Source organism: Gobius niger (genome assembly GCF_951799975.1).
Source record: "Gobius niger genome assembly, chromosome: 3".
Taxonomy (NCBI): domain Eukaryota; kingdom Metazoa; phylum Chordata; class Actinopteri; order Gobiiformes; family Gobiidae; genus Gobius; species Gobius niger.
The window spans coordinates 5,388,404-5,416,198 of NC_136854.1; the positions used below are offsets into that span (position 1 = coordinate 5,388,404).

Genomic DNA, 27,795 nt, shown 5'->3' on the forward strand with positions numbered 1-27,795 from the left:
GACCACGTGTCAGTGAAGTGTGCCTTCGATGCTCATTACTTGCAGAGCGGTCCCGGCTTCTTCAGGTCGGCCCAGTACTCGAGCAGCTGCTTGGAGGAGCCCAGGATGTAGGTGATGACCCGCGAGAACTGGCAGCGATCGTAGTGGGAGTTATAGGCCTGGAACTGTGCGGGGTTCGGGGGCGAGGTGGGAGCCAAACCCAGCCTCTTCATGCACATTCCAATGTACGCGTCCTCAATGTTGAACGGCTTGATCGTCCTGGAGATCTCCACGAACCTCGCCGGGAGATCACTGGAGAAGACGTAGCCCGCGCCCAGGACGTAGGTCGGGTATAGCGGCTCGGGGTACATCTCCTCCGGGACATACCATTTGGAGTTTTTGGAGCGGACCACGGGACGATTCCACATGATCAACCCGGTAAGATAGTTAGCCCGGGGGATTTGGGGCTTTTTCAGCATGTCCACGAGATTACCTATATTGAGGAACATGTCCGAGTCGATCTTCATGGCAAAAGTGGCGTTGTTGCAGCGCGTGGCCAGCCAGTGCATGATCACCATGGTTTTGATGGTGAGGTTTTTATACGAGTCGGTGAAGTCGCTCTGGATGAGGTCATGGTGTTGAAGGTTCTCTCGGCTGAGGCTGTTCGGGTCGCCCCCGGCTTGTCCCAGCATGAACATGGTCAGCACCCTCTCCCCCAGGACGAGAGGCTCTTTCCCCCACGTCTCGCGGATGGCATCCCGCGCCGCCACGTTCTGAGGCTCCACGGGAACCATGAGAACCAGAAAGGGAGGGTCTTTGCAGGCGTCCAGGTTGTCCACGGTGAAGTGATAGTTTGGGGCATAGGCTTGGTGGAAGTGCGGGGGTGGCGTCGCAGAGGGGGTCGTGGGAGGGGGCACTGAGGCGGTGCTGGGTGTGGGGGACGGTGCAGTCGTGGGAATCTGGGTGTGAGTCAAGTTTCTGTGGACATGGAAAGGTGGAGGTCTGAACTTGGTTTCTCCAGTCTGGTTGAACAGTCTCTGGTAGTACTCATCCAGGGGAAGGGTGTCCCACGAGGAGACGCTGCCCATTATGGTGAAGGCAAAGACCAGCACGGCCAGGCACAGCAGCAGCAGTTGGAAGTAGGAGTGGATCAGCTTGTTTTGGGGGCAGGTCTTCAGCGGCAGCCTGCAAAAACAAACACATTTCAAGACTTTTGTTCCTTTATTTTATCAGAGCTTGGACAAAGTTCTGGTAAGGGACTTTTGCTCTCCCCGCTTTCTTGTAATTTTTTTCCCGCCTTTTAAATTGCATTTTTGAGTGCCAATCCAAATTTCCCCTTCTCTTCCACAAAGAGCCGTCGCCTATCGTTGCATAGTGTCATCTAACGTTAGCAAAATGCTGCTAATCGATCTCTGTTAGTGTTTTAGGTGGGGGAACCTTGGCGTAAACTGTGGGTGTTTAAGTAAAGATCCGAAGACGTCACAGTTAACCCCCAAAAACTGAAAGCACCCTGGGCTAAACGGGGCTAACTGGGCTAACTCAGCATAGCAGCCAATGGGGAACCGGAAATGGTGCGCATAGCCATCAACCCCCTGCCCCCTACTGGCCGGGAGTTGTGCCGCTCCCCTGCTGCTCCAAAGGACATTCGGAACGGTGTCATGTGACTGGGACAAGACTGGTTTGACAGGTTTGGGGGAAAAACAGGAGTCGAGTGGAGATGTAACGATTCACTCAAGCCCCGATTCCAATCGTTTTCCGATTTTACATTCCCGATTTCCAAACTTCTTTTGATAACAATAGATGTTTCTTTTGTTTCAACATCTGCATTTTTGTAACAAACTGTATCTGTCTCAATAAGAGAACTTTACCAGGCATGAAATCAACTAATCATTTTGACTGTGTTTTTTGTTTGTTTGTTTGTTTGTTTGAAGCTGTCCTGGCTCAGCTATGCCTTTGTGATTTTTTTCTGTCAGTAGTGGAGTATTGAACCCTTGTCCTGCCCCGCTCTCTCCTCACCTGTCTTCTTTCTCTCACCCACGCTCCCCACTCCTCCTGCTGCAAATGCTGCACTGATGATGGATTCAATAAGAAATGTCATTAACATATTTATCAGCATAAATAAGATATGTAGCAAAGTCAACATTTTGAGACTTTCATGTAGGTCTTTTAAAAAAAAAAAATTACAGTTTGCCATTCGAACGTAACACTACCATTTAGAACTAATTTTACAGTGCAGTTTCTTTCCTCACAACAAGGAGGAAATAAAGTCCTTGTTTCTTTCCTCCAATATCTACAGATAATCCAACATCTGTAGATATTGGATTATTTGACTAACAGACATTTGATGAGGATTTCAGCTACATCAGAGCAGGTCTGTCAGATGTTTGTCAGTTCACGATCTTTGGTAGCCTGGCTAACGCCACACTAAAATCACAAGTGATGTTTAGTCTGGGGACCACCAATTCATTTTCTCGTAGGAGAGGTGTGGTTTACGATCGTCCATAGCCGTTTATTGGGCTGAATGTCTATCATGCGTCTGCACGAGGCCACAGCCAATCGATGACGTATGACGTACCCGCTGTAAACTTTAAAGCTGAACTATTTAGAACACGGCCTAAAGCTTGATCGAAAAATAGTGTCGCGTCTGCTGCTGTTAAGTTCGATCCGTAAATAAACTTTTTTATTTCAATTCGTAAGTAAACAACAAGCTTCCGTATATCGAATAGCGCGTCATCATCTTGCCGTCCCTCCTCGTTCTGTGATTGGTTCCCAAATCCATGCAAAAATTTGGGCCATGGTCCCCAGGCTGCTGTGTAGTTCCAAATGATTGGAGCGCACACAGCAGCATGGTGTCAGCCAGGCAAGATCTTTGGTAAACTTCATCATAATGCTTACCCACTAACACTAAACTCCGACTGCTCCTGCTCCCAGGCCTTCACGTGTTTGTGTTTACATGCTGAGGCGTGTGTGGAGCTTGTTTTGCTATTTCTAGCGATGCAATGTGAGAATGGAACTATTCCGCTCGGGCATAATGGAGTGGCTGAGGGTGGCTTTAACCTCGACTCTTTTATTTTTTACATCAATTTTCGATGAATCGTTACATAGTGGGAACAACGATACATTGGCAGACTTAGAATGGACCCCTGTAATGCAAATGTCAGTCATTAAAACCCCTACAATCCTCCTTTAAGGGCCCAGACCTCACAGCACATACGTATTGTACGGTCAAAGACTGCAGAACAACAGCCACTGTCACAGTAACATCACTAAAGGCCACAGTCGCGTTCAAAGGAGACCGTGTAAGACACGACCTATTGGAAATACGTTGCCGTCCTGTAAGGGCTGCGTCTCGGAGGACCATTTACCATTTACCACAACTAGCCACACTGACCAATGACATAATGGACTCCGGCTGCCGGATGCTTCTCCACAGTGCAGAAAATCGCGACCAACTGCCCATGCATGTGGTGGGCCTCTTGTCCATGACAAACATGCTGGCCTCTATGGACGACATCTTGGTCAGTGCCATAACAGTCTTTGACAGCCCAGCATATGATAACAATACTGTCAAACACATTCAGAATCTACACATGCTAATGAGACGAACAACAACTGAGGTGCCCCAAATGATAGAGGCGCCGGACCCCGATGGAGACTTGGATGAACTTGAGGTAATTTGGGTTGTAATCAAGCGTATTACTAATGGTGCACATAAACTATTCATTTTTTCATAAACTTCGAGGAACAAATAGCTTTTCAAAGCACTTCTGTAAAATCCGAGAAGACGCCACACGTCATGGAGGGCGGGCCAAACCCCTATTACTCAAAGGAGCGGTTCATCACCTCCCATATAAAACTACAGCTGATGACAGGCATGAAAACAGAACAGACCAAATAAAAAGGAACTTAAATAATGGATTTGATCTTAATTTCAGTGCCTCTCGAAAGAACTAATGCACCTTGAACTTTTGCACATTTTGTCATGTTCACAACCATAAACATAAAGATTTGATTTTGAATTTTTGACTGAATACTTACTCACACACAAGCAACCGACAACTGTGAAGTGAAAGCAAAATGATACATGATTCTGTTATTTTTCAAATAGAAAAGTGAAAAGTGGGGCTTGCATAAGTATTCATACAGCATGAATGAATACTTTGTGGGACCCCCTTTTGCTGCAATAACAGCAGCAAGTCTTCTGAGGTCTGACTCTACAAGATTTGCACATGTAGAGACTGACATTTTAGCCCATTCCTCTTTACAAAACAACTCCAGCTCTGTCACATTAGAAGGAGAGCGTTTTCAGGTCTTTCCACAGATTTTCAACAGGATTTAGGTCAGGACTTTGACTGGGCCATTCTAACACATTAATATGTTTTTTTAAAACCATTCCATTGTAGATTTATCTTTGTGTTTAGGGTCATTGTCCTGCTTAGGGATGGGTACCGTTCGTTTTTTTCCCGATACCAAGTACTTAAACGATACCTGCTTTTCGGTTCAGGTGCCTTAACGGTACTTTTTTCGATACCAATGTTATTTTAATTCAATAAAAAATAATGTGTTCAGGAAAAACTCCTAAAACAGCACCGCAGAGGATACACAGGAGTAGCAGCGTCGCCTGTGACTTCGTGTTTGGAGCGCAGTTTCCACTTAAGCAGCGATAAAAAGAAAGAAAGGACATCATTACCTCCTGAGCTGCAGAGACAGATCCACATCAGGACAGGGTTTTCTTTCAGCTAAACTTTTCTAAACACACTGCGCTGTTCGCTACTTCACACTCAAAGATCCTTACATGCTCACTCTGCCACTGACAATTTACCAAAACTGGACCAACAATGTCTAATACAGAGTAAGCGCTCGCTTTCAACAATCTTTGATATTCCTCTTACAGCAGCTGCTGTAAAGTTGTAAACAACAGCACGTAAGCTCCGCCTCCAGGTCTGTCGCTAAAGCTAAAAACGTCTTTCTTATTGTCACTGCTCTCTTTTGCTTTTCAGTTTATAACTGGTTTAGTTTAGCTCTGGGTTTTGCAACCGGTGTAGTCCACGTCCTGGCTCAGTCCTGATAAGTCCTGCTCAGTCCAGACGCAGACCGCGGCTCTGCCATCTCTATTACAGAAGCTCCATACATAACGTTTTGCATTTGGGCCAAAAAGTTAAATTTTGACTTCTAGCAAACTTCAAACAGGATTTCTTATGGCCTCCTTTCAATAATGGCTTTCTTCTTCAACTCGTCCATGAAGGACAGATTTGTGTAGAGTAAGACTTATAGTTGTCCCATGTACAGATTCCCCCAGCTCAGCGGCAGGACTTCACAGCTCCTCCAGAGTTATCATGGGGCACTTGGTTGCATTTCTTACCAGTGCTCTCCTTGTTCGGTCAGATATTTTAGGTGGACGGCCGTGTCTTGGTAAGTTTGCAGTGGTGCTTTACTCTTTCCATTTCTGAATGATGGATTGAACAATTGCCCCGGGAGATGTTCAAATCTTGGGAAATCTTGGTATAACTGAACGCTGCTTTAAACTTCTCCAGAACTTTATCCCTGACCTCTCTGGTGCTCCTTGGCCTTCATGATGTTGTTTAGTGACCAATACCCTCCGACCACAGCTCTGAGGCCCTCACAGAACCGCTGTAATTAAACTGAGAGTAGATTACACACAGGTGGCCTCTATTTAACGGTTAGGCCAAGGAGTGAACATTCTGCAGTCATTAGGAATGTTTTAAAGGTAATTTAATGCACTCAGAAAATGCTGTATGAATACTTATGCACGCCCCACTTTTCACTTTTCTATTTTTTGAAAAATAACAGAATCATGTATCATTTTCCTTTCACTTCACAGTTGTCTGTTACTTGTGTGTGAACGTTCAGTAAAAAATTCAAAATAAAATCTTTATGTTTATGGTTGTAAACATGACAAAATGTGCAAAAGCTCAAGGTGTATTAGTACTTCAAACCACAACTATAAAAGGAATTAAAATGCTTTTTTCAAACTTCTGCACATGATCTGAACCTTGAGGCTTCAAACTAACACTCTGACATATCTGTTTCACCATCTGGTCCTTTTTACCTAGTTTGGCAAGAGGAACATGCCTGTGTGTTTGTTTCTTCCCTTTTCTGATCAATGGAACAAGCAGCGACTTCCCATTGAAGCTCATCTGCTGCTCACACCATGTTATGATTTTTGTTTTCTCATTTATTATACCCTAAATTGTCTTTTTTTTTGTCATATTGGAATTCTCCAGTCGTGTCCGTACAGCTGGTCCTCAAATCTGTTTTTTTGTTGTTGTTCAAATACTAGTTGAAAACAGATTCACTCTGATGCATAGTCACAAAATAAAAGATTAGATTCAGTAAGAAAGAAGTGATGCAGTTGTTTATATGTTTAACAACTGTGAACATACAAGCATGTTCTTCCTCTTGCCAAACTCGGCAAAAATGACCTCATGGTGAAACAAATAGTCAGGGTGTTAATCTGAAGCCTCAAAGTTCAGAAAATATGCAGAAGTTTGAAATTCCATTTTGAATTCCTTTTATAGCTATGGATTGAAAAGTAGGGATTCAAAATAAAAGCAAAAAAATATTGTTCCTTTATTTTTTTCTAGCTTACAAGCACATTTTGTGTCGAAGTTCCCGCAACAGGAGTTATTTCCTAAAATAACTGACATCAGGCCACATCAGCCACAACAGAAATGTTTCATTTTGCCTCAAAAATGTTAAAAATATTTAACTTTTTGGAACATGGACTATAGTAACTTTGCGACAGAGTTGGCAATTAAAGGGTTAATGATGTTGTTATATATATATTAGAGGTGGGCATAGATTATTTTTTTAAATCTAGATTAATCTAGATTAATTCTGAAATTAATCTAGATTAATCTAGATTAAAATGTCTCGCTTGAATTCTGCCGAAGCCATTCAGAATATGTGTGCTACCCAAATAATGACTAAAAGTAAGTCTTTGAGAACGAGTTTCTCAAATCAGGCGGTGCGTTAGACCAGGGGCTCATCTCCTGTTTCCAAAATGCATCACAACCTGCTTGAGAACGTTCTACTGTGATAATTGGTGATGAAAATAATTCATGTTCAAGAAGATGCACTTGTGTTTACTAACTGTTTATTCAGTTAAACATTAATTTTGAACTGTAGGCCGACATTAGAGGTCCTGATGAACTGTTTACAGTCAGTAGCTTTGTGCCAATCAATTTTCTGGTGACAAACTAAATCTCCTCTTCTGCACACTGACCTGCTACAGAAAAAAGATCCGGGACTTTAATGGTGCTCTTATCGGTACTTTAAAAGAAAAAAGAAAAACGTTAGATAGAGGCTACTGTATAGGCAATGTCTATTATATAGACATTGTCTATTATATAGACAGGCCAATATTTTTTATTTAACTTTTTATTACACATTTACTCTGCACTTGGACCTAATGTATTCCCAATGTGTGCAAACACTTAATATATGGGAGGTAAAATACAAGTATAGACCAAAATATAAAGTGTAATATTTTTGAAAATAATCCAGTAAGTAAAGGATTAAATGGCATACATGTTTGTTAATCAGGCTGTTGGTTAGATTTGGCTGGAGCTGACACATGTGCGCGTTCACGCCACTGTGTGCGCGTTTGCGGAACGTAGACTCCACTCGAATCGGGCATTTGTGACAGTGCGGCGTATTGACTGTTATGGTAAATATTGAGACCATATTAAATAAAAAACGGAGAGAAGTTGTCATGAATCAAGCGTGCCGATTTATTGGACATGTGCACATGGAGACACATCAAGTAACTGGATACAAGATGCTCTGAAGCACAGTTCACAGCTCACAGTATTTATACACAAAGACAGCACACTGATCACACGATTATTGTTAACCATTTTAACCTTGACAGGAGCAATAGTATCCAAAACATTTAAGACCCTTGATGTGTAAGAGTCCAACAGATTATCAACATTAGAACATGGGGCATTTTCAAATCTGATCATCTCCATAAACTGTGTCTTCGTTGTATCATTTATGTGTCTTCTTTGAATAACTCCAGGCCCAACCACTGGTTTAGGTGTAACACACAGGTCAAAGAAGACACAAAAATGATCAGATAAAGCAACATTAACAACATTCACATTTGATATATTAACACCTTTTGTAATAACTAGATCTAGAGTGTGGCCTTTGTTGTGAGTCGCCTCACTCACGTGCTGAGTTAAACCAAACATTTCAAGGACAGCACTGAGTTCTTTTGCATGCCTGTCGTTGGTCACATCCACATGCACATTAAAATCACCTGAAATTACTAAACAATCGAAATCAATGCATATAAATGAGAGTAAAATCTTCATTAAAACAGTTCTGTGGTGGTTTGTAAATAGTCATATAAAGTATGGAAGATTGTTTTATCTCCATTTTGAATGACACATACTCAAACGATGGAAAAACCCCAAATGACAATTTTTTCAAAGAGTAAATTGTTCCTGAAAATGGCACAAACACCCCCACCCCTCTGGTTTTGGCGTGTTTCAGACACAAAATTGAAGTGAGATGGACTACACTCAATCAAAACTGCATTTCCAGTGTTTTTGTCTAGCCATGTTTCAGTTAAAAACATAAAATCTAGATTATTAGAGGAAATAAAACTATTTATTAAAAAGGACTTGATTTTTAATGATCTGACATGGAGTGCAGCATGTTTGAGATTTATCTGTGTTTGAGTGGATGGAATCTTTTTGCAGGGGAGATGGATTAGATTTATTTGATTAGACGGTCTGACTGTCCCTCTCTTATTTAAGAGACGGTCTGACTGTCCCTCTCTTATTTAATCTATCCTTGTTTGACAGTACTAATTGTTTTTTAAGAACACACTCCCTCTATGGACCTCTGGTTGGTTTTGAGTTTGCTATACATGGTAGCAACGCAGAGGCCCCTAATGTCCTAGACAGCAGCAGTGAAGCTGCTGGAGATAACAGCTGTGGGCGCCGGTGGTGGGGGCCGAGCTGGGGAGACCTTGGTTTGTGAAAAAGGCGGAGGTGGGAGAGGGGCATGATGCTTCTTTGGGGATGAAAGCCTTGGTCTTGACGCGACTGGAGTGAGGGGAGTCATTTTTTATCAAGTTTTCAAGATGGTTGGAAAATCCCATAGGTGACTCTGGGGATGGGAACGATTCAGAAAAGTCTCTGGAGGGTGTAGATGTAGTAGTCGGGCTCAAGGCCTGTGGTGGAGTAGATGCAAGTGCTCCTTGGGCTAAATCGTTTAATATAGGTGCAGGTGGTGCTAAAGCTGAGCGTTTCCGCGGAGATGCAGGTGGTGATGCTGCTATTGTTGAAACGCTTTCTGGAGATGCGGGTGGTGCTGGTGTGGCTAAATTCTTAACTGTGGCTGAGTCCATAGGTGCAGATGGTGCTGCTGTGGCTGAATCCTTAACTGTGGCTGAGTCCATAGGTGCAGATGGTGCTGCTGTGGCTGAATCCTTAACTGTGGCTGAGTCCATAGGTGCAGATGGTGCTGCTGTGGCTGAATTCTTAACTGTGGCTGAGTCCATAGGTGCAGATGGTGCTGCTGTGGCTGAATCCTTAACTGTGGCTGAGTCCATAGGTGCAGATGGTGCTGCTGTGGCTGAATCCTTAACTGTGTCTGAGTCCATAGGTGCAGGTGGTGCTGCTATGGCTGAGTCCTTTACTGCAGGTGCAGATGACGCAGCTGCGACTGTATCATTTATTGGTGGTGCAGTTGAGGCCTTTGCTGCTGAGCCAGGAGCTCTTCTCATGCTCCTCTCGGCTCTCTCTTGTAGCTCAGGCCTCCTCTGATTTTGCAGAGTGTGGAGGAGATTTTCCGTCAGTCGTCTCACTCCACCTCTGCTCAAGTGAGGGCCATTTCCTCTAAACAGGTCATCACGTTGCCAGAACAGATTAAAGTTCTCTATGAAATACAGTCCTCTCGACTCAAAGACATTGGACAGCAATGTATTCAACTGAAGGAGAATTTGTTTATTTTCCCGTCGATGTTTGGGATGGGATGAATCACCCTCCTCAGCCTCCCCGGTAAGGTCTACTCCGGGGTGCTGGAGAGGAGGATCCGGCCGATGGTTGAACCTCGGATCCAGGAGGAACAATGCGGTTTTCGTCCTGGTCGTGGCACACTGGACCAGCTCTATACCCTTCATCGGGTGCTTGAGGGTTCGTGGGAGTTCGCCCAACCAGTCCACATGTGTTTTGTGGATCTGGAGAAGGCGTTCGACCGCGTCCCTCGTGGTGCCCTGTGGGGGGTGCTCCGGGAGTATGGGGTCCGGGGCCCTCTGTTAAGGGCTGTCCGTTCCCTGTATGACCGCAGCAGGAGCTTGGTTCGCATTGCCGGCAGTAAGTCAGACCTGTTCCCGGTGCGTGTTGGTCTCCGCCAGGGCTGCCCTTTGTCACCGGTTCTGTTCATTACTTTTATGGACAGAATTTGTAGGCGCAGCCAGGGGCCGGAGGGTGTCCGGTTTGGGACCCTCAGAGTCTCATCTCTGCTGTTTGCGGACGATGTTGTTCTGATGGCTTCAACGAACCGGGACCTTCAGCTGCTCTGGGATGGTTTGCAGCCGAGTGTGTAGCGGCCGGGATGAGGATCAGCACCTCCAAATCTGAGGCCATGGTTCTCCACCGGAAAAAGGTGGTTTCCCCTCTACAGGTCGGTGGGGAGTCCTTGCCTCAAGTGGAGGAGTTCAAGTATCTCGGGGTCTTGTTCACGAGTGAGGGACGGATGGAGCGTGAGATGGACAGACGGATCGGTGCGGCGTCAGCAGTGATGCGGTCGCTGTATCGGTCTGTCGTGGTGAAGAGGGAGCTGAGTCGGGGGCAAAGCTCTCGATTTACCGATCGATCTACGTTCCCACCCTCACCTATGGTCATGAGATTTGGGTCATGACCGACAGGACAAGATCGCGAATACAAGCGGCCGAAATGAGTTTCCTTCGCAGGGTGGCTGGGTGCACCCTCCGAGATCGGGTGAGGAGCTCAGTTACCCGGGAGGAGCTCGGAGTAGAGTCGCTGCTCCTTCACGTCGTAAGGAGCCAGCTGAGGTGGCTCGGGCATATGTTCCGGATGCCTCCTGGTCGCCTCCCGCGGGAGGTGTTCCAGGCATGTCCTAGTGGGACAAGGCCTTGTGGAAGACCCAGGACACGGTGGTGGGACTATGTCTCCAAGCTGGCCTGGTGTCGCCTCGGGGTCCCCCCAGAACAGCTGGAGGAAGTGTGTGTGGATCGGGAAGTTTGGGCATCTCTGCTGAGACTGCTGCCCCCGCGACCCGACCCCGGATAAAGCGGAAGAAAATGGATGGATATAATACTTGTAGTATATGCCTGGAAAGAGGACAGTCAGATCTTCAAAAAAGTTTTTGAAAAATATCGAACCTTCAGTTTTTTACAGCGCTCCAAAGTTTCAAGCACATTTTTGTGTCGAAGGGACGTCAAGTACTTTTGTTATGATTGTTTAAAATGGAGTAAAAATCACACATATGAGAACAAATACGAGGCGAACACATATGAGGCGAACACATACGAGGAGAACACATACGAGGAGAACACATACGAGGAGAACACATACGAGGAGAACACACACGAGGCGAACACATATGAGGAGAACACACACGAGGAGAACACATACGAGGAGAACACATACGAGGAGAACACATACGAGGAGAACACATACGAGGAGAACACATACGAGGAGAACACACACGAGGCGAACACATATGAGGAGAACACACACGAGGCGAACACACACGAGGCGAACACACACGAGGCGAACACACACGAGGCGAACACATAAGAGGCGAACACATACGAGGTAAACACATACGAGGCGAACACACATGAGGCGAACACACACGAGGCGAACACATACGAGGAGAACACATACGAGGAGAACACATACGAGGCGAGCACATACGAGGAGAACACATACGAGGCGAACACACATGAGGAGAACACAAGCGAGGCGAACACACATGAGGAGAACACACATGAGGCGAACACACACGAGGCGAACACATACGAGGTAAACACACACGAGGAGAACACATACGAGGCGAACACATACGAGGCGAACACATACGTGGCCAACACACATGAGGAGAACACATACATGGAGAACACACACGAGGAGAACACATACGAGGCGAACACATACGAGGTAAACACATACGAGGCGAACACACATGAGGAGAACACATACATGGAGAACACACATGAGGCGAACACACACGAGGCGAACACATACGAGGCGAACACACATGAGGAGAACACATACATGGAGAACACACACGAGGAGAACACACATGAGGAGAACACACATGAGGAGAACACACACGAGGCGAACACACACACGAGGCGAACACACACACATGAGGAGAACACACATGAGGAGAACACACATGAGGCGAACACATACAAGGCGAACACACACGAGGCGAACACATACGAGGCGAACACACACGAGGAGAACACACATGAGGAGAACACAAGCGAGGCGAACACAAGCGAGGCGAACACACACGAGGCGAACACATACGAGGCGAACACATACGAGGCGAACACATACGAGGAGAACACACACGAGGAGAACACACACGAGGCGAACACATGTGAGGCGAACACATACGAGGCGAACACACGAGGAGAACACATACGAGGCGAACACATACGAGGCGAACACATGTGAGGCGAACACACGAGGAGAACACATACGAGGCGAACACACACGAGGCGAACACATACGAGGCGAACACACGAGGAGAACACATACGAGGCGAACACACACGAGGCGAACACATACGAGGCGAACACATACGAGGAGAACACATACGAGGTGAACACATACGAGGAGAACACACACGAGGAGAACACATACGAGGCGGACACATACGAGGAAAACACACACGAGGAGAACACACACGAGGAGAACACACACGAGGAGAACACACACGAGGCGAACACATACGAGGCGAACACATACGAGGAAAACACACACGAGGAGAACACACACGAGGAGAACACATACGAGGAGAACACAAGCGAGGAGAACACAAGCGAGGCGAACACACATGAGGCGAACACACATGAGGCGAACACATACGAGGCGAACACACACGAGGCGAACACACACGAGGCGAACACATACGAGGTGAACACATACGAGGCGAACACATACGAGAACACACACGAGGCAAACACACACAAGGAGAACACATACGAGGCGAACACATACGAGGCGAACACACGAGGAGAACACACACGAGGCGAACACACACGAGGCGAACACATACGAGGCAAACACACACGAGGAGAACACATACGAGGCGAACACATACGAGGCGAACACATACGAGGCAAACACACACGAGGAGAACACATACGAGGCGAACACATACGAGGCGAACACATACGAGGCGAACACACGTGAGGCGAACACACACGAGGAGAACACACACGAGGCGAACACATACGAGGCGAACACATGTGAGGCGAACACACGAGGAGAACACACACGAGGCGAACACATACGAGGCGAACACATACGAGGCGAACACATACGAGGCAAACACACACGAGGAGAACACATACGAGGCGAACACATACGAGGCGAACACATGTGAGGCGAACACACGAGGAGAACACACACGAGGCGAACACATGTGAGGCGAACACACGAGGAGAACACATACGAGGCGAACACATACGAGGCGAACACACGAGGAGAACACATACGAGGCGAACACATACGAGGCGAACACATGTGAGGCGAACACACACGAGGAGAACACACACGAGGCGAACACATACGAGGCGAACACACATGAGGAGAACACACACGAGGAGAACACATACAAGGAGTCAACACATACGAGGAGAACACACACGAGGCGATCACACACGAGGCGAACACATACAAGGCGAACACACACACGAGGCGAACACACACGAGGAGAACACAAACGAGGCAAACACATACGAGGCGAACACACACGAGGCGAACACATACAAGGCGAACACACACACACGAGGCGAACACACACGAGGAGAACACAAACGAGGCAAACACATACGAGGCGAACACACACGAGGCGAACACAAGCGAGGCAAACACACACGAGGCGAACACACATGAGGAGAACACATACGAGGAGAACACACACGAGGAGAACACAAGCGAGGCGAACACACACGAGGCGAACACATACGAGGTGAACACACACAAGGCGAACACACACGAGGCGAACACACACGAGGCGAACACATACGAGGCGAACACACACGAGGCGAACACATACGAGGCAAACACACACGAGGAGAACACACACGAGGAGAACACACGAGGCGAACACACACGAGGCGAACACATGTGAGGCGAACACATGTGAGGCGAACACACGAGGAGAACACATACGAGGCGAACACATACGAGGCAAACACACACAAGGAGAACACATACGAGGCGAACACATACGAGGCGAACACATGTGAGGCGACCACACGAGGAGAACACAAGCGAGGAGAACACACGCGAGGAGAACACACACGAGGAAAACACATACGAGGAAAACACACACGAGGAGAACACAAGCGAGGCGAACACATACGAGGTGAACACACATGAGGAGAACACAAGCGAGGCGAACACATACGAGGTGAACACATACGAGGAGAACACACACGAGGAGAACACACATGAGGAGAACACAAGCGAGGCGAACACATACGAGGTGAACACATACGAGGTGAACACACACGAGGCGAACACACACGAGGCGAACACATACGAGGCGAACACATACGAGGCGAACACATACGAGGAGAACACATACGAGGCGAACACACACGAGGCGAAGACACACGAGGCGAACACATACGAGGCGAACACACACGAGGCGAACACACACGAGGCGAACACATACGAGGAGAACACATACGAGGAGAACACACACGAGGAGAACACACACGAGGAGAACACATACGAGGCAAACACATGTGAGGCGAACACACGAGGAGAACACATACGAGGCGAACACATACGAGGCGAACACACATGAGGCGAACACACATGAGGCGAACACATACGAGGCGAACACACACGAGGCGAACACACACGAGGCGAACACATACGAGGTGAACACATACGAGGCGAACACATACGAGAACACACACGAGGCAAACACACACAAGGAGAACACATACGAGGCGAACACATACGAGGCGAACACACGAGGAGAACACACACGAGGCGAACACATGTGAGGCGAACACACGAGGAGAACACATACGAGGCGAACACATACGAGGCGAACACATACGAGGCAAACACACACGAGGAGAACACATACGAGGCGAACACATACGAGGCGAACACATACGAGGCGAACACATGTGAGGCGAACACACACGAGGAGAACACACACGAGGCGAACACATACGAGGCGAACACATGTGAGGCGAACACACGAGGAGAACACACACGAGGCGAACACATACGAGGCGAACACATACGAGGCGAACACATACGAGGCGAACACATACGAGGCAAACACACACGAGGAGAACACATACGAGGCGAACACATACGAGGCGAACACATGTGAGGCGAACACACGAGGAGAACACACACGAGGCGAACACATGTGAGGCGAACACACGAGGAGAACACATACGAGGCGAACACATACGAGGCGAACACACGAGGAGAACACATACGAGGCGAACACATACGAGGCGAACACATGTGAGGCGAACACACACGAGGAGAACACACACGAGGCGAACACATACGAGGCGAACACACATGAGGAGAACACACACGAGGAGAACACATACAAGGAGAACACATACGAGGAGAACACACACGAGGCGATCACACACGAGGCGAACACATACAAGGCGAACACACACACACGAGGCGAACACACAAGAGGAGAACACATACAAGGCGAACACACACACACGAGGCGAACACACACGAGGAGAACACAAAGGAGGCAAACACATACGAGGCGAACACACACGAGGCGAACACAAGCGAGGCAAACACATACGAGGAGAACACACACTACGAGAACACACACGAGGAGAACATATACGAGGCGAACACACATGAGGAGAACACATACGAGGAGAACACACACGAGGAGAACACAAGCGAGGCGAACACACACGAGGCGAACACATACGAGGCGAACACACACAAGGCGAACACACACGAGGCGAACACATACGAGGCGAACACACACGAGGCGAACACATACGAGGCAAACACACACGAGGAGAACACACACGAGGAGAACACACGAGGCGAACACACACGAGGCGAACACATGTGAGGCGAACACATGTGAGGCGAACACACGAGGAGAACACATACGAGGCGAACACATACGAGGCAAACACACACAAGGAGAACACATACGAGGCGAACACATACGAGGCGAACACATGTGAGGCGAACACACGAGGAGAACACAAGCGAGGAGAACACACGCGAGGAGAACACACACGAGGAGAACACATACGAGGAAAACACACACGAGGAGAACACAAGCGAGGCGAACACATACGAGGTGAACACACATGAGGAGAACACAAGCGAGGCGAACACATACGAGGTGAACACATACGAGGAGAACACACACGAGGAGAACACACATGAGGAGAACACAAGCGAGGCGAACACATACGAGGTGAACACATACGAGGTGAACACACACGAGGCGAACACACACGAGGCGAACACATACGAGGCGAACACATACGAGGCGAACACATACGAGGAGAACACATACGAGGCGAACACACACGAGGCGAACACACACGAGGCGAACACATACGAGGCGAACACACACGAGGCGAACACACACGAGGCGAACACATACGAGGAGAACACATACGAGGAGAACACACACGAGGAGAACACACACGAGGAGAACACATACGAGGCAAACACATGTGAGGCGAACACACGAGGAGAACACATACGAGGCGAACACATACGAGGCGAACACACACGAGGAGAACACATACGAGGCGAACACATACGAGGCGAACACATACGAGGAAAACACACACGAGGCAAACACACACGAGGCGAACACATACGAGGCGAACACACATGAGGAGAACACACATGAGGAGAACACACACGAGGAGAACACACATGAGGAGAACACAAGCGAGGCGAACACAAGCGAGGCGAACACACACGAGGCGAACACATACGAGGCGAACACATACGAGGCGAACACATACGAGGAGAACACATACGAGGCGAACACATACGAGGCGAACACACACGAGGAGAACACACACGAGGCGAACACATGTGAGGCGAACACATACGAGGCGAACACACGAGGAGAACACATACGAGGCGAACACATACGAGGCAAACACACACAAGGAGAACACATACGAGGCGAACACACACGAGGCGAACACATGTGAGGCGAACACACGAGGAGAACACATACGAGGCGAACACACACGAGGCGAACACACACGAGGCGAACACATACGAGGCGAACACATACGAGGAGAACACACACGAGGAGAACACACACTACGAGAACACACACGAGGCGAACACACACGAGGCGAACACATACGAGGAGAACACATACGAGGTGAACACATACGAGGAGAACACACACGAGGAGAACACATACGAGGCGGACACATACGAGGAAAACACACACGAGGAGAACACACACGAGGAGAACACACACGAGGAGAACACACACGAGGCGAACACATACGAGGCGAACACATACGAGGAAAACACACACGAGGAGAACACATACGAGGAGAACACAAGCGAGGAGAACACAAGCGAGGCGAACACACATGAGGCGAACACACATGAGGCGAACACATACGAGGCGAACACACACGAGGCGAACACACACGAGGCGAACACACACGAGGCGAACAGATACGAGGTGAACACATACGAGGCGAACACATACGAGAACACACACGAGGCAAACACACACAAGGAGAACACATACGAGGTGAACACATACGAGGCGAACACACACGAGGCGAACACACACGAGGCGAACACACACGAGGCGAACACATACGAGGTGAACACATACGAGGCGAACACATACGAGGCGAACACATACGAGGCGAACACACGAGGAGAACACACACGAGGCGAACACATGTGAGGCGAACACACGAGGAGAACACATACGAGGCGAACACATACGAGGCGAACACATACGAGGCAAACACATACGAGGCGAACACATACGAGGCGAACACATGTGAGGCGAACACACACGAGGAGAACACACACGAGGCGAACACATACGAGGCGAACACATGTGAGGCGAACACACGAGGAGAACACACACGAGGCGAACACATACGAGGCGAACACATACGAGGCGAACACATACGAGGCAAACACATACGAGGCGAACACATGTGAGGCGAACACACACGAGGAGAACACACACGAGGCGAACACATACGAGGCGAACACATGTGAGGCGAACACACGAGGAGAACACATACGAGGCGAACACATGTGAGGCGAACACACACGAGGAGAACACACACGAGGCGAACACATACGAGGCAAACACATACGAGGCGAACACATACGAGGCGAACACATGTGAGGCGAACACACACGAGGAGAACACACACGAGGCGAACACATACGAGGCGAACACATGTGAGGCGAACACACACGAGGAGAACACATACGAGGAGAACACACACGAGGCGAACACATACGAGGCGAACACATACGAGGCGAACACATACGAGGCGAACACATACGAGGCGAACACATACGAGGCAAACACACACGAGGAGAACACATACGAGGCGAACACATACGAGGCGAACACATACGAGGCGAACACATACGAGGAGAACACATACGAGGCAAACACACACGAGGAGAACACACACGAGGCGAACACATACGAGGCGAACACATACGAGGCGAACACATACGAGGCGAACACATACGAGGAGAACACACACGAGGCGAACACATACGAGGCGAACACATACGAGGCGAACACATGTGAGGCGAACACACGAGGAGAACACACACGAGGCGAACACATGTGAGGCGAACACACGAGGAGAACACACACGAGGCGAACACATGTGAGGCGAACACACGAGGAGAACACATACGAGGCGAACACATACGAGGCGAACACACGAGGAGAACACATACGAGGCGAACACATACGAGGTGAACACATACGAGGCGAACACATGTGAGGCGAACACACACGAGGAGAACACACACGAGGCGAACACATACGAGGCGAACACACATGAGGAGAACACACACGAGGAGAACACATACAAGGAGAACACATACGAGGAGAACACACACGAGGCGATCACACACGAGGCGAACACATACCAGGCGAACACACACACACGAGGAGAACACATACGAGGAGAACACAAACGAGGCAAACACATACGAGGCGAACACACACGAGGCGAACACACACGAGGAGAACACACACGAGGCGAACACATGTGAGGCGAACACACGAGGAGAACACATACGAGGCGAACACATACGAGGCGAACACACGAGGAGAACACATACGAGGCGAACACATACGAGGTGAACACATACGAGGCGAACACATGTGAGGCGAACACACACGAGGAGAACACACACGAGGCGAACACATACGAGGCGAACACACATGAGGAGAACACACACGAGGAGAACACATACAAGGAGAACACATACGAGGAGAACACACACGAGGCGATCACACACGAGGCGAACACATACCAGGCGAACACACACACACGAGGCGAACACACACGAGGAGAACACAAACGAGGCAAACACATACGAGGCGAACACACACGAGGCGAACACATACAAGGCGAACACACACACACGAGGCGAACACACACGAGGAGAACACAAACGAGGCAAACATTTGAAGTGTAGCCAGTGAAATAAACTGAATTTGTTTCCTTCAGATCTGATGACACAAATACTGAACATCATTTATAATAAGTGACAAAACAACATCTGTATTTTCATACTCATAATGAAATGAATTGTGGTGTTGTGTTATATTCATGAGGTGCAGTAATACTCAGATGCTGTTCATTTGGGCCCTTCATAGTGGTATTCTGACACTCCTGCTCATAAACAGCCATAAACCACAGACAGAGCTGCCTCTCTATCTCTTTAAGACCATTCCGTTGGTTTCAGCACATTTGGGACGCATTAAGCCAGAAGGCTTTGGCACATTGTCAAACCACTCGAGTTGCAAAAGTCCCCAAACAAGTCGTTCGGGTCCTAACACAGTAAACACCACTCAAAGAATTTAACACGTCCTCTTTGTTTGGACACAATCACTGGTCTGGGACAAAGGGACAAAGGGATAAATTGACAGCCTTTGTGAGCATAGGTAACAGTACTGCATGCACAAAGTATTACTAGTACTCAATGTTCCCTCTAAGTAAATGTTATGAAAATAACAAGCAAAATAATCCAATGAATTGTTCATGTTTTTTCACAGGCTGTAGCTAAATGAGGCTGCACAGTGGGACAGAAAGAAAAATGAAAAGTTAGCGCTGTTAACGAGTAAACCCAGTCTGCAATCACCACCCCCTGACACAAAGAGGATCAGCTGATCTGTAATGGACACTCGCGATGTAGAGCGAACGCCTGCGCCCCACCGTGCGTGCTTTCAGACAACGTCCTGAATGAAGATGAGAGCGCGGGCTCGTCCAGCACTGAGACAGAAGAGACACTGAGCTGACTGTGAGACACCACTGAGTCTCAGCTTTTACTTAGTGCAGACAACATGGCAGCCGTAAACAATTGTGTACTAGTACTACATGTGCATTATGGTTGGGCAATATGGCCCTAAACATGCATCATATTTGTTGGCATGTGTCACGATCTGACGATATGTTATGATATCATTAAATCCACAGATTTCCTAAAGTTCACTGTAGACAGTTCCCCAGGTCATGTCTGAGTGCTCGTAACTCGAGCACTCAGTAAATTTGACCTTCTCCCAGCGGCTGGACCGGCGGGTCAGTCTGGTCACCGCAGCGTCTCCATTTCTCACAGTGGTACATACATAAGCTAACAGGAAGTGGAGTAAACCAATCAGCAAAGGGCGGGCTTGTTAGTAACCGGTTTGAGTTAATATTTGGATCCCCTTCGGTATAAAAAATATAGAGATCATTCTGGTCTCATCAGCCGAGGAACATTGACGACTTTTAATCGATCAGATGAGTTATTTTGTTTGAGAAAGGACTTACAGCACACGGAGAGCAGCTTGGAGAAAACCTCCAAGATGCAAGAGTGACTTTATTCAAATCCTGGAGGGTCACATCGTCCTGCGTCCCCGCTAACCAAAGATGGTCACTGGAGGCGTGTCCAAACTGACAGCACTTGGACCAGCTCCACTCTGCACATGTCCCCCTCTGCCAGCGCTGCACAGTGTTTACCTCTCTGCTCATTTACACCGTCATGAGAATATTCCTACTGGTATCAGCCAAGCCTAATGTGCACTAGGTAGCACTAGTACTGCATGTGCACTAGGTAGTACTAGTACTGCATGTGCACTAGGTAGCACTAGTACTACATGTGCACTAAGTAGTACTAGTTCTGCATGTACAATAGGTAGTACTAGTACTGCATGTGCACTAGGTAGTACTAGTACTGCATGTGCAATAGGTAGTACAAATACTGCATGTGCACTAGGTAGTACTAGTGCAGGAATAATAAACTGGCCAAAGGATGAGATACAGACCACAGGAAGGAGGCCGAGGACTAGTGAGTGTGAGAGCCACTATCCAGGATGAAACATCTAAGATCCATAAGTACATCAAGGACAAGGCTCCGACAGATGACGTGCTCAGTGAATGTCTCAGACAATGGGGAACAGAAGATGAGGTGCTGGAGGTCCCATCATGGGAGGACAAGCCCCTACACGGCATGTACCACCGAAACATAACTGAAGTGGCGGATATTCAGAAATCCTACCAATGGCTAGACAGAGCCGGACTAAAGGACAGCACAGAGGCTCATCATGGCTGCACAGGTGCAGGCCTTGAGCACCAGAGCAATAGAGGCCCAGATCTACCACACCAGACAAGACCCCAGGTGTAGACTGTGCAAAGAGGCCAATGAGACAATCCAGCTTTACATAACTGCAGGGTGTAAGATGCTGCAGGGAAAGCTTACATGGAGCGCCATAACCAAGTGGCTGGTATAGTGTACAGGAACATCTGTGCAGAGTATGGGTTGGAAACCCCAAGGTCAAAGTGGGAAACACCTCCAAAGGTGGTCGAGAATGACCGAGCCAAGATCCTGTGGGACTTCCAGATACAGACGGACAGAATGGTAATGAACCAACCGGACATTGTGGTGGTGACAAAGAGCAGAGGAAAGCCGTTGTGGTCGACAAAGCAATACCAAGCGACTTCAACATCAGGAAAAAGGAACACGAGAAACTAGAGAAATACCAGGGGTTCAGAGAAGAGCTGGAGAAAACCTGGAGGGTGAAGGCATCAGTGGTGCCCGTGGTCGTTGGGGCACTCGGGGCAGTGACCCCCAAACTGGAGGAGTGGCTCCAGCAGATCCCAGGAAATACATCAGACATCTCGGTCCAGAAAAGTGCAGTTCTAGGAACAGCAAAGATACTGCGCAGAACCCTCAAGCTCCCAGGCCGACGGTATAGAGGACCCGAGCTTGGAGGAAGAAGAGACCGCCCCGGAGGGTGAGGAAGAGTTTTTTGTGTGTGCGTGTGACACTGATCCTGCCTGTGTACTTGTGTGGACTTCTGTGCTCGTGGACTCGTGAAACGTCATCACAGGCGGCCCAAGTCCAGTTCCAATTCACAGTTCGCTTCTCAGCAAGTCCGCTGTAAACCCCCGGATGAGAACTTGCTCCGCCTGTTTCACCGAGCATGCATCAGAGGAGGCTTGTGCGTTCTCTGCCAGCTACATTTCCCACGATCCGTTTGGCTTTGATAATGCGGATCACTGCGAGCCCCCGCCTGCAGCGGCCCCTCCTCCGTACACACAGAACCGCGCTCCAGCTGAACAACAGCTGATCGCGTATGTAAATAAATGCGGAGATGTGACCGGTTTAACAGTCTTTAGAAGTGTCTCCTGCTCAAGATGGTTTTCAGAGCAGATGTGTTGAAACAAGTTGGTCATGCTTTCATTTTCCTATAATGATCAGCAAAACTAATGCAAAGTCATATCGTCATGAACAGGTTTTTCACTTTGTTTTATTAAGGGGGAACTGCAGACAAATCTTTATATGGGAACTTCAAAAACAGTTTCATATTTTAAAGTTTAAATTGTTTGTTTTTTCAGAAAAACTTGCAACCCCCCAAGTAAATACATAATATTTGACCTATTTTTTATTATTGTTTCAGTTTGCACTTCAGATAAATACTTTTTTTACTTTACACATAACGCCATATTTATGTTGGATATAATTGTAATAAAAATGTTACATTGGCTAAAATGTAAAATGATATTTTTGTGTACTGCAAGAGTGTGTAATTTATGTCTTTAAAAACCTCTTTTCACTTGGCCTGCAGCGTCTCACCCTTTTAATTTCATATGAGGTGATTTAATGTTATAAAAGCTCACAGCTCCAGGTTCATGAGCTTCTTCACGTCCGTACTTCGGAGTTCACAAGTACAAAGTCTGTACTCTAAGAAGAGTACAGAAGGATTCTAAACATTTTTTTCTGAATGACAGTTGTAACGAAACTAAAAGCTTGATTGTGTTTTTGTGTCTGAAAATGTGTTGATAATGACTTCTTGTACTTGTTTTGATATAAATAAACAGAGCCCAGGAAGAGCAGCTGAAGCTAACAGGGTTCTTAACCTCTTAACCCCCACCTTAACGGCCGCATTTTCTCCAGTTTGGCTTTACCCAAATCTAGAGGCTTCTCGAAAAACGTGTCAAAATAGCAACAAAAACAAGGATGAAAATACAACAAAAGAGTGTTTGATGAAAATGCAAGAAAAAAAGCCACGAAAAGCCCTGCCCAAAGCAAGGGGGCGCTGCGCGCCCTTTTGTCTCCCTCAATCTAAATTTACGGCATTGCTACTGCCTTTATGTTTGTTTGTTTTTTAACTTTTTTCCCAAGGGTCTTATTCGTGCATATTTCTCGTTTTCACGTGATGACTCGAGGTTTAGCTTAGCATTAGCTTTCCCCGGAGGCTCTGTGCATCATCAAGGCCCCAAGACATTCCCAGCGCAGAACCAGACACTGAAATAAGCGTTCTTGTCACTGGTTTTAATCCTGAGTGTGTAGGGAACAGAAACACTGATGTGTTTCTTTGTAAAAGTCTCAGAGCTGCTGTAGCTCCGGTTCACAACACATGAAGCTAATCCTCCATGATGACTCTGACTGTTTACATCTTCAGGCTGGACACTGTGGGGAGGGGGTTCTGCTGAGGGGCAGTGGTTGGTTACTCGGCTGGTGACGAAAGCTCGGAGGCGTCTCCAGGAGCTGGAGGCGTTCCGAGGAGGAATCAGGCAAAGCTATCCCTAAAATGGCCGCCATCAGAGTTTTTACAGATTACTCAAAAATAGGTGAATGTGCCAAGGCAACACTTCAGGCGTGTTTTTAATGAGGGAATGACATCATAACATGATGTAAAGCTTGAAAAAGTCAATTTTGCATAATACCCCCCCCTTTGACTGGGCTTAACCTGAAAACTAATCATCCCAGGTCTCTGAGATTCGTGTCAGTGATTCAAAGAGCCTGAGACACAAAACCATCCATGAGTTTCATTAAAAAACTTTTAGTTTTTTTACCTTTTTGATACTGAAATACAATTTGCATAATAATTTGGAACGTGGTGTATGAATTTGTATCACACGATATCTGCAAACTGAAGCATATTTTTAAATTTTACTTGGGGTTGAAAATACTTAGTTTATCCAAGTACTTTGGATAACCTTTGGTTCCTCTAGATCTTCTTCACCAGGTTTCCCTCGGACGAGATAGAAAAAGCACATGTTGCTGAATTATGGAGTTTAACATTTTTCCATCAGAATAAAATGGGACATTCTGGTCATCGCTACGGCAACACCGTGAAAAATATGGCATAGGTGTGATTGACTTTTCTGATCGGAGCGACCAAATAGAATTTTGTGCCAAATTATTTTAATTTTCGTAAAACTAAAATTTGTACTCATCATGTAGTTCCTATAGTTCCTATTTGAATTTTGCCAAATGAGAGTGTTTAGGACTGTGACTTTAACACCTGACAAAAAAATGATAAAAATCGGGCTTCATATGTACGAATGGGAGCCATTTATTGTTTGCGAAAAATTGCAAAATACTTCGTCCAGTTTTGCGGCTTTGCCGCATAAAAAACGTAAAACTTAGAAAAGTAATTTGGATAACTTTTAAAGTTCTACTTCTCAAGATTATTTTCCACCCAAAATTAGCTCATTCCGATAAACGCTCTAGGAGGAGATAGATTTTGTTCAAAGTGAAAAATAGAGGCGTATTCCCGCTTCGCGGGCCGTCATCCAAAATGGCTGACATCCAAAATGGCGGACGGCGTTGCTGTAATAATATTTTTTGCTCAATTTGTCATGATGCACGTCTGCACCGATTTTTATGATTCTACAACAAACTTCATTTTTGCCCGCGTCTTATCTCGCAATGTAAAAAAATAAAAAATAAATTGAAAGAAAGAAAGAAAGAAAGAGAGAGAAAGAATAATATTCCCACATGAAAACAGTGTTTCCGCTTACGCGGGTACCATAAACTATATATATAACATGGGGGAGTCCGGGATGAACATATCAGTGTTCACACACTTCCTCTCTGACCCCACGCGGTGGTTGACAAGGTTGTAAAAAGAAAGTACATTTCTTGACCAAGAGTATATTTCGTTTAGTGCTTATACTATTGCACATAAAACCACATGGCTTAGATTACATTAAATTGTAGTTTCTCAGGCAAAATGTGATGCACTTTCCCCCTGCTAATCTTAAACCATTCTGCTGATTCAGCAAAACAATGGCTGACAGGGGCCGGGATGGTCGTAACACAATCATCCCCTATATACAACTAATAATACTTGATTTGAATACAGAATGCCAGTGTAGGTTATGAAGCGTCAACGATGTTTTCTCTGAGCACAGGAGGAAGTGTTGGCTCATGATTTGACTGGCTTTGACCCATGCAGCAGACCTGTATTATGGACTGACTCCATGTGAGGTAAGCATGGGACAGGTTAGAGAGAGAGACACTGTTCTGGATTGAATAAACCTCCATTTGAAACATATCACAGGACCTCTGTTTGCTTTCCTTTTGTTTAACTGTTACATCTTACCCCAGCATGTGTTACAGCCTACCCGGTGGTGGGGGTAGATATATATATATAATATATATATATATAATATATATTGATATATATATTATATATATTATATATATTGATGTTGTAGTGATATTCTCACAGAGGTTTAAATCGGTGCCATCTGTAGTTAACAAATGTTGTACTTTGCATAAAAGCTTGAGACCTTCAGTGAGTTACAGGTGCTGAAGGAAACAGTGTTACCACCAGAGCAAGTCTCCCCTGCTGTGGAACAAACCGCATCTGAGCAGAGCAGACACCACACTGTGCGCCTCTTTCACTAACTCTTTCACTGTTGCTCAAATTTTCAGAGGAATTAGCATTTTCATGGGAATGCACACTTCTGAGAAAACTCGTTTTTCTGCCTGGCGTGTTACAACAACAAGGAAATAAGAAAATTGATGTCAAAATGTGGTGAAAGGCTCTGTGGCCTCTCAGTACATGAGCGTGAACCTGGCCCCATCACACTCAAATCTAAACCACAAATATGTCAATCGTTTGTGCTGTTTTGTGCTGTAAAACTCTTCGTTTGTGCTGTTACGGTTTTTGAGACATTGATGATTGTTTGTTTGCTTGCAGTGTGTGTTGCCGTGCGCCTCTGACACGTGCGCGCGCCTCAGATGAGGACGAGAGTGACGCCTCAAGGCTCTAAAGTTTGTAATATTTTGAAAACCGAACCAGCCCAAACGGAAATCTTTACAGCACAAAACAGCACAGATCTTGAGGAAGCGGTGACACACTTTTTACCCGTTTTGGAACTTTATAACGAGCAGGGAAACCTCAGATCTGACCAATAAAACAATCATTAATGTCTCCAAAACGACAACAGCACAAACAAAGATTCTTACAGCACAAAACAGCGCAAACGTTTGACATATTTTCATGTATATTTAGTATGATGGGGGCCAGGTTCACGCTAATTCTCAGCGCAGAGCCGTAAATCCCGCCGCTACAGTAACAGTATTGTCTTACCTTCGAAGGCACGTCTGCCCGGCGTGCGCGCACACCCCCCGCATGTCTCCTTCTGCCCCGCGGTCTGTCTTCTGTCCTCCTGTCCTCCTGTCCTCCTGTGCTCGTGTCCTCCGGCCGTGTGACTGCGCGTGTACCTGCTCAGGTGCGCAGTGAGGAGGGGGGTGGGGGTGGGTGGGGGGGGAGGGGTCTGTTGCTGCAGACGCACAGCGCGCTATAACGGCGCGCGGCGACAGTGTCTCTGTAGATTTATGTGCGGCCATGGGTGTGGCGGTGGGAAACATTTGATTCATTGACATGAGCGTGAGTGTGAGTGCGGGCCAGTGGTTTGCTCTGTGAAAACGGAGACCCCACTCCGCCTGCTCACGTCACTATCACTCCAACAACAACACGGGCACTACTAATGCATCTACAGAGACACTGCCGCCGCTCGTCGCTGTGGAGCTCTGTGCGTCA

General features: G+C 47.1%; 1 protein-coding gene across 1 annotated transcript; it reads right to left on the reverse strand.

Annotated features, from left to right (window-relative positions):
* On the reverse strand, positions 1-27,448 carry LOC306961381 (beta-1,3-galactosyltransferase 5-like). The gene is made up of 2 exons (XM_079554104.1): positions 27,343-27,448; positions 1-1,164 (listed from the first exon to the last, which is right to left on the reverse strand). The coding sequence occupies exons 1-2, from the start codon at positions 27,384-27,386 to the stop codon at positions 36-38; spliced, it is 1,173 nt and encodes a 390-aa protein (XP_079410230.1). The 5' UTR covers positions 27,387-27,448; the 3' UTR covers positions 1-35.
* Positions 27,449-27,795: the final 347 nt, after the last annotated feature.

Coding starts and splice junctions, on each gene's coding strand:
- LOC306961381 (XM_079554104.1), bottom strand. CDS start 27,386: ATGCGGGGGGTGTGCGCGCACGCCGGGCAGACGTGCCTTCGAAG. Junction 1,165..27,342: donor GGGCAGACGTGCCTTCGAAG/GTAAGACAATAC, acceptor TTGTTTTTGCAG/GCTGCCGCTGAAGACCTGCC.